We start from the raw sequence: 14,762 nt of genomic DNA, 5'->3' as shown, positions 1-14,762 counted from the left end.
ACGATTGTCGATAGAGTTCAGAAAGTTACGTGTTTTCGGAATACTTTTTTTTAAATTTCTTGTACGTAATGCTTATCAACGTCCATTCTAATGATTTGGTTGTCTTTTTTACTGTTATAAAAATGTTTTAGCAGGAACACCAAAAATAATTTAAAAAAAACGAGCGTGTAGTTGTTTTACCATCTTTGTGGCATTCGCGACTTTCTATCAACGTTGCATTTGCCGGTCAGTTATAGAAAAACTTATAAAACTTCAGAGTTTACTCTTGGGCTCGAACTAACGGACATCGACACAGGAAGCAACTGACTTGCCAACTGAGCTATATTGCAAGCAAAATATTACCAATACTTTGAACAGTACAAATTCCCTTAAAAAGCATCAAAATTAATAAAGATTTCTGAATATTTCCAACCAACAAACGGATTCTACACTAGCTCCAGTAGTTTGTTAGCAAAAAAATCAAACCTCCTGAAAGCTGTTGATAAAACCCTCATCATTCCAGTTCTGAAATATGAACGTGCTGTTGCTTTAGTACTTAATCTCTAGGTCAGTATTTCTTAAGTGAAAATTTTGAATCAATTATTTTAAGTCTATTAAAACGAGTCAAATAAAAACCGAATAGATACTGTTATTAGTTCATAATCGTCTTAAGTTATACCTAGAAAAAATAAATCCAAATTCCAATCACTTTGTGCTAACACATTTGTGCTTCATGTCCGTAATAATGTCTGCGCGCGAAAGATTTTTCGGTAGCAAAAATGCAAATTTGGTGAAAGTTGCACCAACATGGCTGTAAAACTATATCTGTGTGGGTACCTGCGTGTGTTCCAGAGTTCCCGGGAAATCCTGACGTCAAAATTAGTGGCTTACGTTTTTGCTGAAAGCTTTAACTTACTTATGAAAGGTGAAGGGATGATCCCAATTGATAGCTTCCTGTGCCACTTTTGAGAAATATTTTCGGAGATTCATTATTTTGCTGAATACGATTTCCACAGGCTCTATTCGACATTCACTCTGCTGGAACCGAGTCAATCCGAGGAACGGTACGTTGTTTAGGGACCGGCTCTAAGACGTTAGTAAGTATTTTGGTTTTTTTTAATTTAGGGATGTCACCATTTTGTCAAACAATTAAAACAACTTTTGAATTGAAAATATTATGATTTCTTTAATTCCATAATCGTAAGGTAAAAAATAAGAAAACAAAAATTGTTTTATTAAATTTAAAAGAGAAGGTCGAATTGGCATTTCAAATCTGAATTCTGAATCTGAATTCTGAATTCTGAATCTAAATTCTGAATCTGAATTCTGAATCTGAATTCTGAATCTGAATTCTGAATCTGAATTCTGAATCTGAATTCTGAATCTGAATTCTGAATCTGAATTCTGAATCTGAATTCTGAATCTGAATTCTGAATTCTGAATTCTGAATTCTGAATCTGAATTCTGAATCTGAATTCTGAATCTGAATTCTGAATCTGAATTCTGAATCTGAATTCTGAATCTGAATTCTGAATCTGAATTCTGAATCTGAATTCTGAATCTGAATTCTGAATCTGAATTCTGAATCTGAATTCTGAATCTGAATTCTGAATCTGAATTCTGAATCTGAATTCTGAATCTGAATTCTGAATCTGAATTCTGAATCTGAATTCTGAATCTGAATTCTGAATCTGAATTCTGAATCTGAATTCTGAATCTGAATTCTGAATCTGAATTCTGAATCTGAATTCTGAATCTGAATTCTGAATCTGAATTCTGAATCTGAATTCTGAATCTGAATTCTGAATCTGAATTCTGAATCTGAATTCTGAATCTGAATTCTGAATCTGAATTCTGAATCTGAATTCTGAATCTGAATTCTGAATCTGAATTCTGAATCTGAATTCTGAATCTGAATTCTGAATCTGAATTCTGAATCTGAATTCTGAATCTGAATTCTGAATCTGAATCCTGAATTCTGAATCTGAATTCTGGATCAGAATTCTGAATCTGAATTTTGAATCTTAGTTCTGAATCTGAATTCTGAATCTGAATCTGAATTCTAAATCTGAATTCTGTATCTGAATGCTGAATCTGAATTTTGAATCTGAATTCTGAATCTGAATTCTGAATTCTGAATTCTCAATTCTGAATTCTGAATTCTGAATTCTGAATTCTGAATTCTGAATTCTGAATTCTGAATTCTGAATTCTGAATTCTGAATTCTGAATTCTGAATTCTGAATTCTGAATTCTGAATCTGAATTCTAAATCTGAATTCTGAATCTGAATTCTAAACCTGAATTCTGAATCTGAGTTCTGAATCTGAATTCTGAATCTGAATTCTGAATCTGAATTCTGAATCTGAATTCTGAATCTGAATTCTGAATCTGAATTCTGAATCTGAATTCTGAATCTGAATTCTGAATCTGAATTCTGAATCTGAATTCTGAATCTGAATTCTGAATCTGAATTCTGAATCTGAATTCTGAATTCTGAATCTGAATTCTGAATCTGAATTCTGAATCTGAATTCTGAATCTGAATTCTGATTCTGAATCCTGAATCTGAATTCTGAATCTGAATTCTGGATCAGAATTCTGAATCTGAATTTTGAATCTTAGTTCTGAATCTGAATTCTAAATCTGAATTCTGAATCTGAATTCTGAATTCTCAAATGCTGATGGTAAATTTGATTTAGAGTTCTTAACTTGTCCTGATTCCAAATCGTTTAGGAGTTTTTTTATATGAAAAAAACTTAATCGGACATGAAGGCACAAGAGGTTTTTGTTAAATTCACGGAACTTAACTCCTATATTACGTATATAAGTAGGTATTTCATGAAATGTGTAATTATGTAGATAGAAAAAGAGTGACAATGAATGATTTGTGAGAAAATTATACAAAAAAGCAATTGTTAGAATGGTTCAAAAAGGGAACGAAATTGTTGAACATATTAGGATAGGTCCAGTTTTTATAGTCAAATTTATTTATTCTGTTGAATAGTTCTAAAATAACAAGGCCAGGAAAAAGTATGTAGGTAAAAATTGTAAAGCAAATAAATGTAACCGAGTCGATGCTAACATTTGACAATTAAGCTCAAATTTTTGTACATGAATAAAGTTTTCATTAAATAAACAAAAATCATAATACTGTTATCACAACAATTCGTCCTATATTTCTTCTCTTTTTTTTTTTTTAACTAAAAAGCAAATGTCTTCAGTTTTTGATAATTTCTTCTTGATCTCTCCTAACGTGATTATGTCGAAAGTTTCATTCATCGCATTCTAGCCGAGTAGAAATATTTCCCACAACTCAATCGCTAGAACAAACAGCAATTATGTCATTTCGAATCAACTATTCTTGTTGTTACCTTTTGATCGATGGGTCTGCCCTCAAATCCCAATTCCAACAGCAATCGAGGGCTGAAATGAATCAATAAATATCTAAATGATGACAAACTCCCATTTAAATAAAAAAAAAAAGACAGTAGGTAGTTCCCCATATTGATTGACGACCTTTAACCAAAACTGATAAACTGATAAAACCGAAATCCAATCGATGCACTTTCCTCCCCCCTCAATTGACTGAAAATCAATCAAACTTAAACAGTTTTGCGGTTCATGTACTGTAGTGTGTAGCTTGTAGATTTGTTGTGTAGATTTGTAGAATAGATACTAGAAATTTTATAAGTGTTTGTAATGTTTTTTTATCGATTGTTTTTTTTCTGAGTTGGAAATTATTCCTATTTGGTATAAATGTAGCAATTGTGTAACCAATTTATAATTTTAGCGTGTAGCCTTGATTTTAATCCAAGTTTAAAAAAATAACAAATGACTGTGATGACAGATTCGAAGCAGATTTAGGTGAAGTAAACGAAATTTCCCTCCTAACTCTAACACGAAACCAACTACAGCAATTAAAAGTAGCAAACTTTTCAAAACAATACAAAAAAATATGCATCATAACGTAGAGTAGTTTTTTTTTCAAATTCCGCATTAAATCCTATCGATCTTCTTTGAATTTCGAAAAGTTTTTTTATGGCAACTTCAAATATTTTTCTTTATCCGGAAAAACAATTTAAACTTAACATTTCATAAGTCATACTGAAAATTTCAAACAGCAGATTGCAAATGTCAGTTTTTTCATTTCCAAATTATTTCCAAATTTGCAAATCACTTTTGAAATTTATATTTCAAAATTTACAATTTCCTTACTTTCAATTTTCCGATTTAAATTTTAACTTTCTTTTTTCAATATTCAATTTCCAACTGTCATTTTGCTATTTTCAATTTTCAAATTTTTCAATATTATCAATTTTGTCAATTTCATCAATTTTATCAATTTTATTAATTTTATCAATGTTATAAATTTTATGAATTTTATGAATTTTATAAATTTTATCAATTTTATCAATTTTATCAATTTTATCGATTTTATCAATTTTAAAATTTCTCTATTTTATCAATTTCATCAATTTTATAAATTCTATAAATTTTATCAATTTTAACAATTTTATCAATTTAATAAATTTTATCAATTTTATCAATTTATCAATTTAATGAATTTCATCAATTCTATCAATTCTATCATTTTTATGAATTTTATCAATTCTATCAATTCTATCAATTTTATCATTTTTATCAATTTTATCCATTTTATCAATTTTATCAATTTTATTAATATTATCAATTTTCAATTTTCAAATTTTCAATTTTCAATTTTCAATCTTCAGTTTTCAATTTTCAATTTACGATTTCTTTTTATGAATTTGTAATTTCAAAATTTTAGTTTTCTAACTTTAATTCTAAATTTTATATTCGCAAATTTTATTTTGAAATTTTCTATTTTCATATTTTTTGAAATTTTGATAGCTCTAAAATATTTCAGAATTTAGAGATTTTTAGGAATTTGAAGAATTTTAATTATTCTAAAAATTTCAAAAACTTTGAAAATTCTTGAAAATTCTAGTTTTTTTATTATTATTTTAATGACTTTAAGAATTTTTAAATTCTTTTAATTTTCAAATATTTAATGAACTATATATTTCAAAAATATTCAAATTTTGGAATTTTTGATTTTTTTTTTTAATTTAAGAATATTGCCGTTTTTAGTTATTGTGAATTCGAAACTTTTACATTTAAATTTTTAAGTTTTCAATTTTAAATTTAATTCAAGAATTTTTTAACAGCTACATAAAAATTTTCAAATTTTGAATTTCAATAATATTTATTTGTATTTTTTTCAATTCTTGTGATTATAAAATTTAAGTTTCTATTCATTAAAAATATTGGAAAATTTGGCAAATTTTGAGGATTTGGAAAATCTTGAGATTTCTGAAAATTTTCCTTTTTTATTGAAATTTTACCTATTAATGTAACATTTCCTCAGAATTGAAGGTTTCTATTTTTTACAATTTTTTACAATTATTTATAAATATTTACAATTTTTTACAATATAAGAAGCTAGGATTTTTTTAAAATTTAAAGTATAGATACATTAAGAATCTTTAAAACTTTTAATTTTTAATGTTTTTAAAATTTTTAAATATTCAGAATTTTAAGAATTTTTCATTATGTGACTTTTTTTTTAATTTTCAAAAACTTTAGAATTTTTAAATTAAAAAAAAACTTTTTATTGTTTTCAAATTTTGAAAAATTTTAAGAATTTTTTGAATTTTGAGGTTTTTGTTTTCTTTTTTTAATTTCGAATTTCAAGAGTTAAATTATCATTTTTTTAATAGATTTTCAGAATCTTTTATTATCAATTTTTCACTTCTTTTGATGAAATTGAATTTTGATTCATTGAATATTCTAAAATTTTGTGATTTTTGAGAATATTCGAATTTTTACTGCTCCAATTTAAATTACTTTATTGGATTTTTCCATTGGCGTATGTATTTAATAAGTTACTGTAATTTTGCAGTTTTTGATTTTAATGTCTCAACTTTTTGAGCATTTTTATTAACTTTAAAGTTTTGAGATAATTCAAAATTTTGAAAACTTTGTATTTTGAGAATTCGGAAAGTTTTAAAAATGTTATCAAAATTTTAAAATTTTAAAAATTATAAAAAAATTTATTTTTTTTGTTTTTATTTAAAAATTTGGATAATTTTGAAATTTTTGAATATGTTTAGAATTTTGGGAGTTTTAAGAACGCTAAAAAATTTGAGAAAGTTTTAAAATTTTGAAAACTTTGAATTTTGAGAATTTGGAAAGTTTTGAGAGTGTTAGAAATGCTTAAAATTTAGAAAATTTGAAGTTTTTGAAAAAAATCCGTTTGGAGAATTTTAAAAAATTTCAAAAATGTTAAGAATTTAGGAATTTTTGAGAATTTTCCGAATTTTGAATAAAAATTTTCAGTTTTGCATTTTAATTTTTTTTGACGATTTTAAAATTAAGAATTTTTCAAAATTTACAATTTAAAATTATTTATTTCAATTTGATTTTTTTTATTTTATCTTCAATTGTAAATTATTTAGTTCTCTTAATTTAGAAATTTGATTTTTCATTTAAATTGAATATTGAATTTCGAAGTTTTTGATTATTAAAATTGTATTATTTCTATTTGATTTGCTATTTTCATCAATTTTCAATTCCCAAATAGTATTAAATTGAAATTCTTATTTTTATTTTTTTATTTTTTCCTCATTTGTACGCAGATATTTCGATTTTAAATTATCCTTTTTAGTTTCCAAATTTTTGCCTCTTATTTATATTTTGGTAAGTTTTTTTTAACTTTTGATTTTGATTTGTTATTATCGAAACTCACCAAATTTCAATAAATTACTGTAATTTTGCAGTTTTTGATTTTAATGTCTCAACTTTTTTAAATTGTTTAAGAACTTTCACAATTTTAAGAAAATTTGGAAATTTTATATTTTGAGAATTTGGAAAATTTGGAAAATTATGCAAACTTTTTAAATTTAGAAAATTTGAAAATTTAGAAAATTTGAAAATTTAGAAAATTTGAAAATTTAGAAAATTTTTATTTTTTTTTTCTATTTTAAAAATTCGGAGAGTTTCAAAAATTTCGAAAATGTTAAGATAAATCAATGGGAATTTTGAGAATTTTCAGAATTTTAATTTAAACCTTTCAGTTTGATTTTTTTTGTCAACTTTTTAACTGAAAATTTTTCAATTTGACCTCAGAAATATTTTTTACTTAAGGAATCTTTACTTGTGATTTTTTTCATTTTTTTTTTATTTTGAAATTTGAGTTTGAAATTTTGAGAATTTTCAGAATTTAAATTTAAACCTTTCAGTTTAATTTTTTTTGTCAACTTTTTAACTGAATTTTTTTCAATTTTGACTCAGAATTTTTTTTTACTTAAGGAATCTTTACTTGTGATTTTTTTTAAATTTTTTTGAATTCTGAAACTTGAGTTTTGAACAATTGAATATTGAACTTCGAAGTTTTTGATTATTACAACTTTATTGTTTCAATTGAGTTTTCTAGTTTCACCAATTCTCAATTCTCAATTCTCAAATTATATTAAATTGATATTCTCTTTTTTAATTTTTTTTTTTTGAACTTCATGTTTCGATCATAAATTATCCTATTTCGGTTTAAATTTCTCGCCTCATACTCTGTTATTTCTTGAAAGTTTCTTTTTAAAATTTTGATTTCTGTTTTGTTTTGTTGTTATCGAAAATCATCAAATTTCTTTAATTTTTTCATCTCATGGTTTTAAATTGTTCCTCGAAAAAGAAGGAAAATGATTTTTTATTAATAAATAATAACAATATTCAATTATTGTTCATTTCCAACTTCAACTCTTTACTTCATGTTTTTGGTTATGAATATTCAATCTTTTCATTTCCATATTCTAAATTTAAAATGCTAAACTTCAATTCCAGCTTTGAGTTAATATTTTATTCGTAATTTTTGTTCTTTGTTTTCGATATTTTTTTGTTTTGATTCCTACTTTTATTTGAAAATACATTTTCAGCTTTTCAGTTTGGAATTTGAATATTGAAAGACTTCGATTTCGTTCCAATTGACAAAATATCATTTTCAACTTTTGAATAACACTTTTTGAGGTTTTGGAAAAATGCTAAATTTCAATCTTCAATGTGACATTTTCAGTTTTTGGTTACTTTTTTACAGTGTTTTTTTACTTTTTATTTAAAAAAATTTTGAACAGTATTCAACAGTTTTTGTTTATAATATTAACAATCTTATTTTTTATTATTCAGATTTTCATTTCAATTTATTTCTGTGAATTTTATTCTTTATTCTCTTGTCTATAAAATTTATAAGTTTATAAATTTATTTTGAGACTTTTTTGAATGATGGTACTTATAAAAAAAAAAAACTTTGACAGATAATAGAGTTCAGTATATTTATCATGGAAGGTTGTTCAAAAAGGGCGGACGAAAACATGCGTGTGAAAATGCACAATGTGCTGGACATTCGGATGTGTCGTTTTGCAACTTTTTTCGAATTTCAAAAACCTTGTAGTCTACAAAATTCCTTTTTGGTCAAAATGAATCACCGAATTTTTGCAGATTTTTTAAATGAGAAATGTTTTATGGAAAAATGGAGAATGTCACTTTTTTGGATATTCTTGAATATTTTGCTCTAACGCAATGCAAAACCTTTTTGTCAAGACAAGCGGCAGAATTTTTGCAGATTTTAAAAATAAGATTTAGGTACCCGGGTTTTAATTTGAAATTTTGTATGAAAAACGCGAAAATTTGTTAGGAGAATATAAAAAGCTTACCGGAAAATTTTCTGGCTACAACTTTGCCGAAGATGGCAAAACAGTAGGAGTGGCGAGAAAATTGTTATAACGCCCTAAACAGAGCATTCTGTTTTTCATGAAAAGAAACTAGCAACACTGACAGATTTTCCGTCGAATTTTCATAAATATTATTTCATCAAGAAAGTTATTGATTATAGAGCATAAAAATGTTCTGATGAAATGATTTTCATGAGATTCTCTATCATTTTCGGAAAAAAGTTAGGGTTACCAGAACATGAGTTACAGGTGCCATGGTTTTACAAAAATCAAACTTAAATAAAGTAGAACGGTGGAACTGAAGTCCCAGAAAGTCGATTTTTGGCCAAAAATGCATGCAAATTAGAATTTCGATTTCGCCAATTTCCTGGTTATTTTTCAAATTCTAAAGTCGATTTTAGACAAAAAAAAGATCGAAATAACACCAGATTTCGACGTTTTCCATCGAACATTTCTGAGCAAACCTGTAGCGTAAGACCAATTCAATCATTTTGAAGCGAACACCGGAAGTAATTTATAAATTAGCCGACGAAAGAACCATTTTGAATGATCCTTGAAGCTTATGTTACTACCTACCTTCCATAGTAAATTTACAGAGCTCAGTTTTTTCTAAATCACCATCCGAAAAAGTCAATTCAAAGGGATTCAAATTGAAAATAGTAAATAAATATCATTAAATTTTTTATCTTTTCACAATTCAGATTTTTATATTGTTAGGTGATTTACAAAAAATCTTCCTTTAAAGTTGCAATAAAAAAAACTTTTCGAAACAGCACTTTTTCACTTGGTTCAATTGGCATCCATCAGGAATGAGTTTTTTTTTTTAATAGAACGTAGATTGGAATAGAAAATTCCTCCCCTTTTCCCCCGAAGGCTCCTTAGAATAGTTAGCTGTACAGCCCAAATCAAGTATTATATCACAAACTGCAATCTGCCTCCCGTATCCAGCAAAGAAAAGTACCTGATGTGTAAAAGACCCAGTTAGATCAGTGAAAACTTGGCAATCGACCCCAAAAATTCCCCCTTAAAATCACACGATCCACCAACTATCACTTTCACATTTTACCGTTTTTTTTTTAATCACAAAATTACTAATTTGGACTCCAAACTCCCAAACAACAACAGTGTAGTAGTTTATCAAACTCCCTCAAAACAGCAGCCGCAAAACACCCTTAACTTTAAACTACTTTTCCGATTTTCTTCAGAACTATGCATGCCCTTGGATCAATTATCAGGTGTAAGTAAAGCAAACACTACCAATGGTGACTTGAAGAGTGATTTGAACAAAGAGAAACAAAAACCGGAACCCGGAAATGGTATTTTTAGCAATAAACAAACGAAACGATAGTACAACTGTTTAGGATTATGTTAAAATCAGAAAATATCTATCAATTCAAACTAGCCTAATTAAACTAATCAATCGACCTCATCGAATTCCGTCAGTGAAGAAACACATTGGTGCTCAAATCTAGATAGCGATAATTGGATTTTTTAGATACCTTCCTATCTACCTATAAATAATCATAACAGACACGAAACGAACTGTTTCCGAAAGTCACCATTTGTAAAATATAACATCACGTATCTTAACTCTCAAAATGTTTCAACTGCCACATGACTCACATAAAATCCAAATAATCAAATGTAAAGTTAAACAGAAAAAAAAACTCACAAAAAGTTTTTCTAAATGGACACACGTCAATTAGTTTTGCACTTGTTCATCACGTTCACAGTTGTTGAAAATATAAAAATAGTTAACACTAACACCAACCCACAAACACACTAACACACCTTTCCTAGAGACGAAAAGTATTTAGTAAAATCTCAATAAAACTCTAGCTAATCACCAATAACCAAACTGGATATGTTGTGTACCCGTGTATGTGTTTTGCACCCTCGAAACCCCCCAAATAGAAATCCTTCTGTCAAAAAAATAAACGTAACCCGTGTTAAAATGAAAACAAAACCTGTGCTTACAACTGTATGCTTAGCGAAACCCCCCACCCCAGTTTTGAATCTACATTTTTCGGTAATTTCGACCACCACCACCAACAAAAAATCTGTCTACTAGTGTACTACTGTCTCTCTATCTCTTTCTACCTCTGTCTCTAACTATCTGTCTCTGTGTCTGTGTGATCATCGTTGTTGAAATTAATGTTTAAAAATGTCACATAAATTGCAACATGTCTCTGTATTTTTATTTTTATTTTTTTTACTGTGCTTTTGTTTGATTCTTAAATTTAATTGTATAATTTTTTTTGCGAAAAACATATTCTTGGTGATGGATTCGATAACAATACAAATTGAATGAAAAAAAAAAGAATTTTATAATCACGATGATGGGTCAACTGGTAAAACGGCATATACAAATTGCCTAGGACGTGCCAGATGAGGGTTCAAATCTCACCAGCGGGTGAGGTTTTTTTTTTAATTTCCATAGATAAACCTATTTCTGTGTTCACGAGTGTTTCGAGAAGTTTGGATCCAAGGATATGTCTTTCAATTTTATTTTTTTAAAGAATGTGCAACATTCCCAATGTACATACACGTAAAATAAGTTTAAAATCTTTTGGCATCACTGTTACGATATATAACTAGTATTGTAATGCTTTTGGCGAGCCGTACTTTTAGACACCCTGTTCAAAGTAAGCTTCTAACGGTGTGAAACAAACGTATGTTGAATAAGATGCACTGCTTGGAAGTGTTGCCATCACTTAATGTCGATATATCTAAATGTATCTTTTAGTTTTGCGTCTGTTTGCAACACTTTTTTGTTTTGTAGATTTTTTCTAAAAATTGTGTGATTTTTGTTTTTTTTTATAAGTTTTGATTTTCTAAATTTTTCTCGGCGTTCTGATCTACTAGCTCAAAGACTACTTGATTCGATCATCTCTGAACTAGTTGGACTCTAAGCTGTACTAACTCATCCTATTACGAACACCTATTTAGAGTTGGATTGGTACTTCAGCCATACTTCAGGCCCGTAGATTAAACTTTTTTACCTACTAACTACTTTATAGTAACTAGACACTCAGTCACAAAATCAATCAAGCTGCCTATCCCAACTGTATTCGAGAGTATTGTTCATTTCAACGAGCCAACTCCTCTGACTGCCTGTCCAAAAACAATGAAACCCGATAGTATTAACAACAACAAAAAAAACCCCAATCAACGTCTACGACGGCATCCCTCTTCTCTCTGTTTCTATTGGGTTCGATTCCTTCGATCTCTTCTTTGCAGATTAACCGAAACTGCCCGTCTGCTGCGGAATGTACGGAGAGTCTTTACCGGCCGATCGCACACAACCGAAAACAAAGAACTAGAACTGAAGCGTGAGTAGTCCCCCTTGGAGTAATGGTTTTGTTTTTTTTTTGGTTTTTTTTCCTTTCTCTCTTTGTCTCTTTGTCTGGTGCAACTTACCCCAAAAAAAACCTACTAAAGACTAAAGACAGCTTAGAATAAAAGCAAATAAAGTCGCGTTTTTTGTTATTCTCTTAAACAAAAATTTTCGCCTTTCGTAGTAAGACGAACGCCATTTTGTTGAGCTAAACGACGCGCTTCTAGACTGCTCGCGAAGGCCGTGTAGACAGAAGAAAAATAGCACGCACACTAACAGAAGTAGATCCAGATAAATTATGAGATTATATAAGCCTTTTGGGGATTTTTTTATTATCTGACAATTTGCACCGGGGGTCTTCAGACCTTCTCCAAAATTGAAAATATGGTTTATTTTTACGACTTAAAAACATATGTATTTTTTCAGATTTCTAACATTTTTATTTTTCGAGTTTCGAGCTTCGGTTAGATTTTTTTGTAAATAAAAAATAACCATATTTCAAAGCTACATAACTCAGTTATTTTTCAACGGAAATTATGATAAATAAATCAAAATGCATCGGAATTTTATCAGCTTTCATGAAAAATTGTAAATAAGCTTTAAATGGCGTCTAAAAGTACCGTCTGCATCACTCCACTAAGTACGAAAAAATAGTGTTTTTTACCTGCTTTGATAAGTTCTTTTGTTTTCATGTTGTTAGAAGTGCGCGCTACCTCCATATGTGACTGCAGTTGTTCGACCATTGTTTTGTTTTTCGATACAAAAAAGAGATTTATTGTCATTATTTTTTTCATAACACTTCAAGGAGTTTTTGACCCACTTTGGTGTCTTCAGGTGAAAGTCATAAGTCATAAGTTGAGCTAAAAAATGGTATTTTTGCAAAATATTCGGTGATGCAGATGGTACTTTTAGACGCCGTTTAAAGCTTATTTACAACTTTTCATGTTGAAGGTCATAAATTATTTTTTTTAAAGTATTTTATTTGGAAAGCTGGTAAAATTTCAATGCATTTGATGTGCTTTTTTATAATTTTGGTTGAAAAATATAAGAGTTATGTAGCTTTGAAATATGGTTATTTTTTATTTACAAAAAAAAATCTAACCGAAACTAACTCGAAAAAAAAAATGTTAGAAATCTGAAAAAATACATGTGTTTTAAAGTCGTAAAAATGAACCAAATTTTCAATTTTGGCGAAAATCTGAAGAACCCCGGCGCAAACCCGTCAAAAAAAATTCCCTTTTACAGTAATTTAGGATCAGCTCAAAAACTTTCAATCGTAATAGAGGCTACAGTAGGGGAAAATCAACGGAAATGTAAACCCGATCTTATACATTTTGTAGGTTGGCTCAAAAAACTGACCTGTGCAAAATTTCAGCTCAATTGATTTAGGGATGTCTCAAAGCGCTCAAAGTTTTTGTATTTTTTACCCTAAAAAATTACCAAGAGGGTGGGCCAAAGGAAATTTATTAAATCGAAATTTTTATTTTGATGCCAAACAACTTTAAAATGTATAAAAGATCTGGATTTGGTGTAATCGCGAAAAAAAAATTTTTTGGCAAAAATCGACTCCAATATATCAAAAATCACCAAAAGGGGAATGAAGAAAATACGGAGAATCATAATTTTAGTTTTGATGCCAAATGACTTAAGAAAACACGAAATTTCGAGATCATCTGGTATCTTGAAAAAAATCTTTTGGCCAAAAATTCGATTTTCTTTAACAGCCCACTTCGATTATTTTTGAGGGCCATAAAACCGGAAATATTGAGCGCTTTGAGGCACCCCTAAATCAAGTCCGATTGAGCTACATTTTTTCACAGGTCAATTATTTGGGCCAATCTACAAAATGTATATGGTCGGCTCTAAAAATTCGACATGACCCATTTGGCTGCCACCCTTATGTACATCTAAGTGTTGGTGACTTTTGCGATCTGTACTCATTTCATCGTCTTATATCATATGAGTAAAGTTGATGTTGGTGTGCGTTCCATTTTTTTTTTCACTAGATGGATTTTTCCTTTTTTTATGCCTCCTCATGACGTTTGCTCGACACAACGACAGCTCAACAGAACTTTTCTGTGTTTTTATAAATTCAATCTTTTTCAGTAGGTTCAATTCAGTGTACAGTTCGCTTAAAATATTTTTTTTTTTTTGAGTAATTGGTTCCAATACATTTATCGCTTATAATAGAAACACATACATATAAATAAAACGATGCAAACGTGTTTCTAAAATAGCACTAATCGTTCCATTATCGTAGTATTTTTGTAGCTTTCAGTTAGTTATAGAGTGTAAACTAGGCAGCTTATATGCATTTCATTTTATATTCAAGACTAAGTTAAACAGGCTAAACCTAACACATTAAATTTTAAAAAAAAATTTAAACACTGTATACAGGATACAGGATGTTCAATAAGTTCGAACACACGAGAAATCACGAGAACTTAAAATCAACTCTTCTGAATTTATAAATTTTTCTACAAATTGATAGACAATTTTATAATGACACACAACATTGTTTTGGAAAGAATTCCACATTAAACCATCGTAACGAGCCTCAGACGTCTCTCATTTCCATCGTATGTGGCACGTTAATCGATTATGGGCATAAGGGGAAAGTGTTCCTAAATGCGCCTAGCGGCAGAGATGGCAATGTGCCTGATTTTTCAGGATTTGCCTAATTTTTGGAGGCTCAGCCTGACAAC

At 28.6% G+C, this 14,762-nt stretch overlaps 1 protein-coding gene across 15 annotated transcripts in view; it reads left to right on the top strand.

Moving 5' to 3' along the window:
• LOC129748323 (probable phospholipid-transporting ATPase IA) overlaps positions 1-14,762 on the top strand; it is a 329,089-nt gene that overhangs the window by 291,601 nt on the left and 22,726 nt on the right. For 9 of the 15 annotated variants that reach the window (XM_055742881.1, XM_055742872.1, XM_055742871.1 and 6 more), the window contains one exon: positions 11,961-12,052. The exons of 1 other annotated variant lie outside the window; for it this stretch is intronic. In XM_055742881.1, coding sequence (XP_055598856.1) covers positions 11,961-12,052 — 92 coding nt within the window. Of the gene's footprint in view, positions 1-995; positions 1,217-9,925; positions 9,958-11,960; positions 12,053-14,762 lie in introns of those variants that run through there. 5 more of the 15 variants (XR_008737709.1, XR_008737710.1, XM_055742874.1 and 2 more) reach the window with 3 other exon arrangements.

This window comes from Uranotaenia lowii, chromosome 2 (assembly GCF_029784155.1).
Source record: "Uranotaenia lowii strain MFRU-FL chromosome 2, ASM2978415v1, whole genome shotgun sequence".
Taxonomy (NCBI): Eukaryota; Metazoa; Arthropoda; class Insecta; order Diptera; family Culicidae; genus Uranotaenia; species Uranotaenia lowii.
The sequence above is the reverse complement of the archived record's forward strand: the minus strand, read 5'-3'. Positions and strand labels throughout refer to the sequence as shown.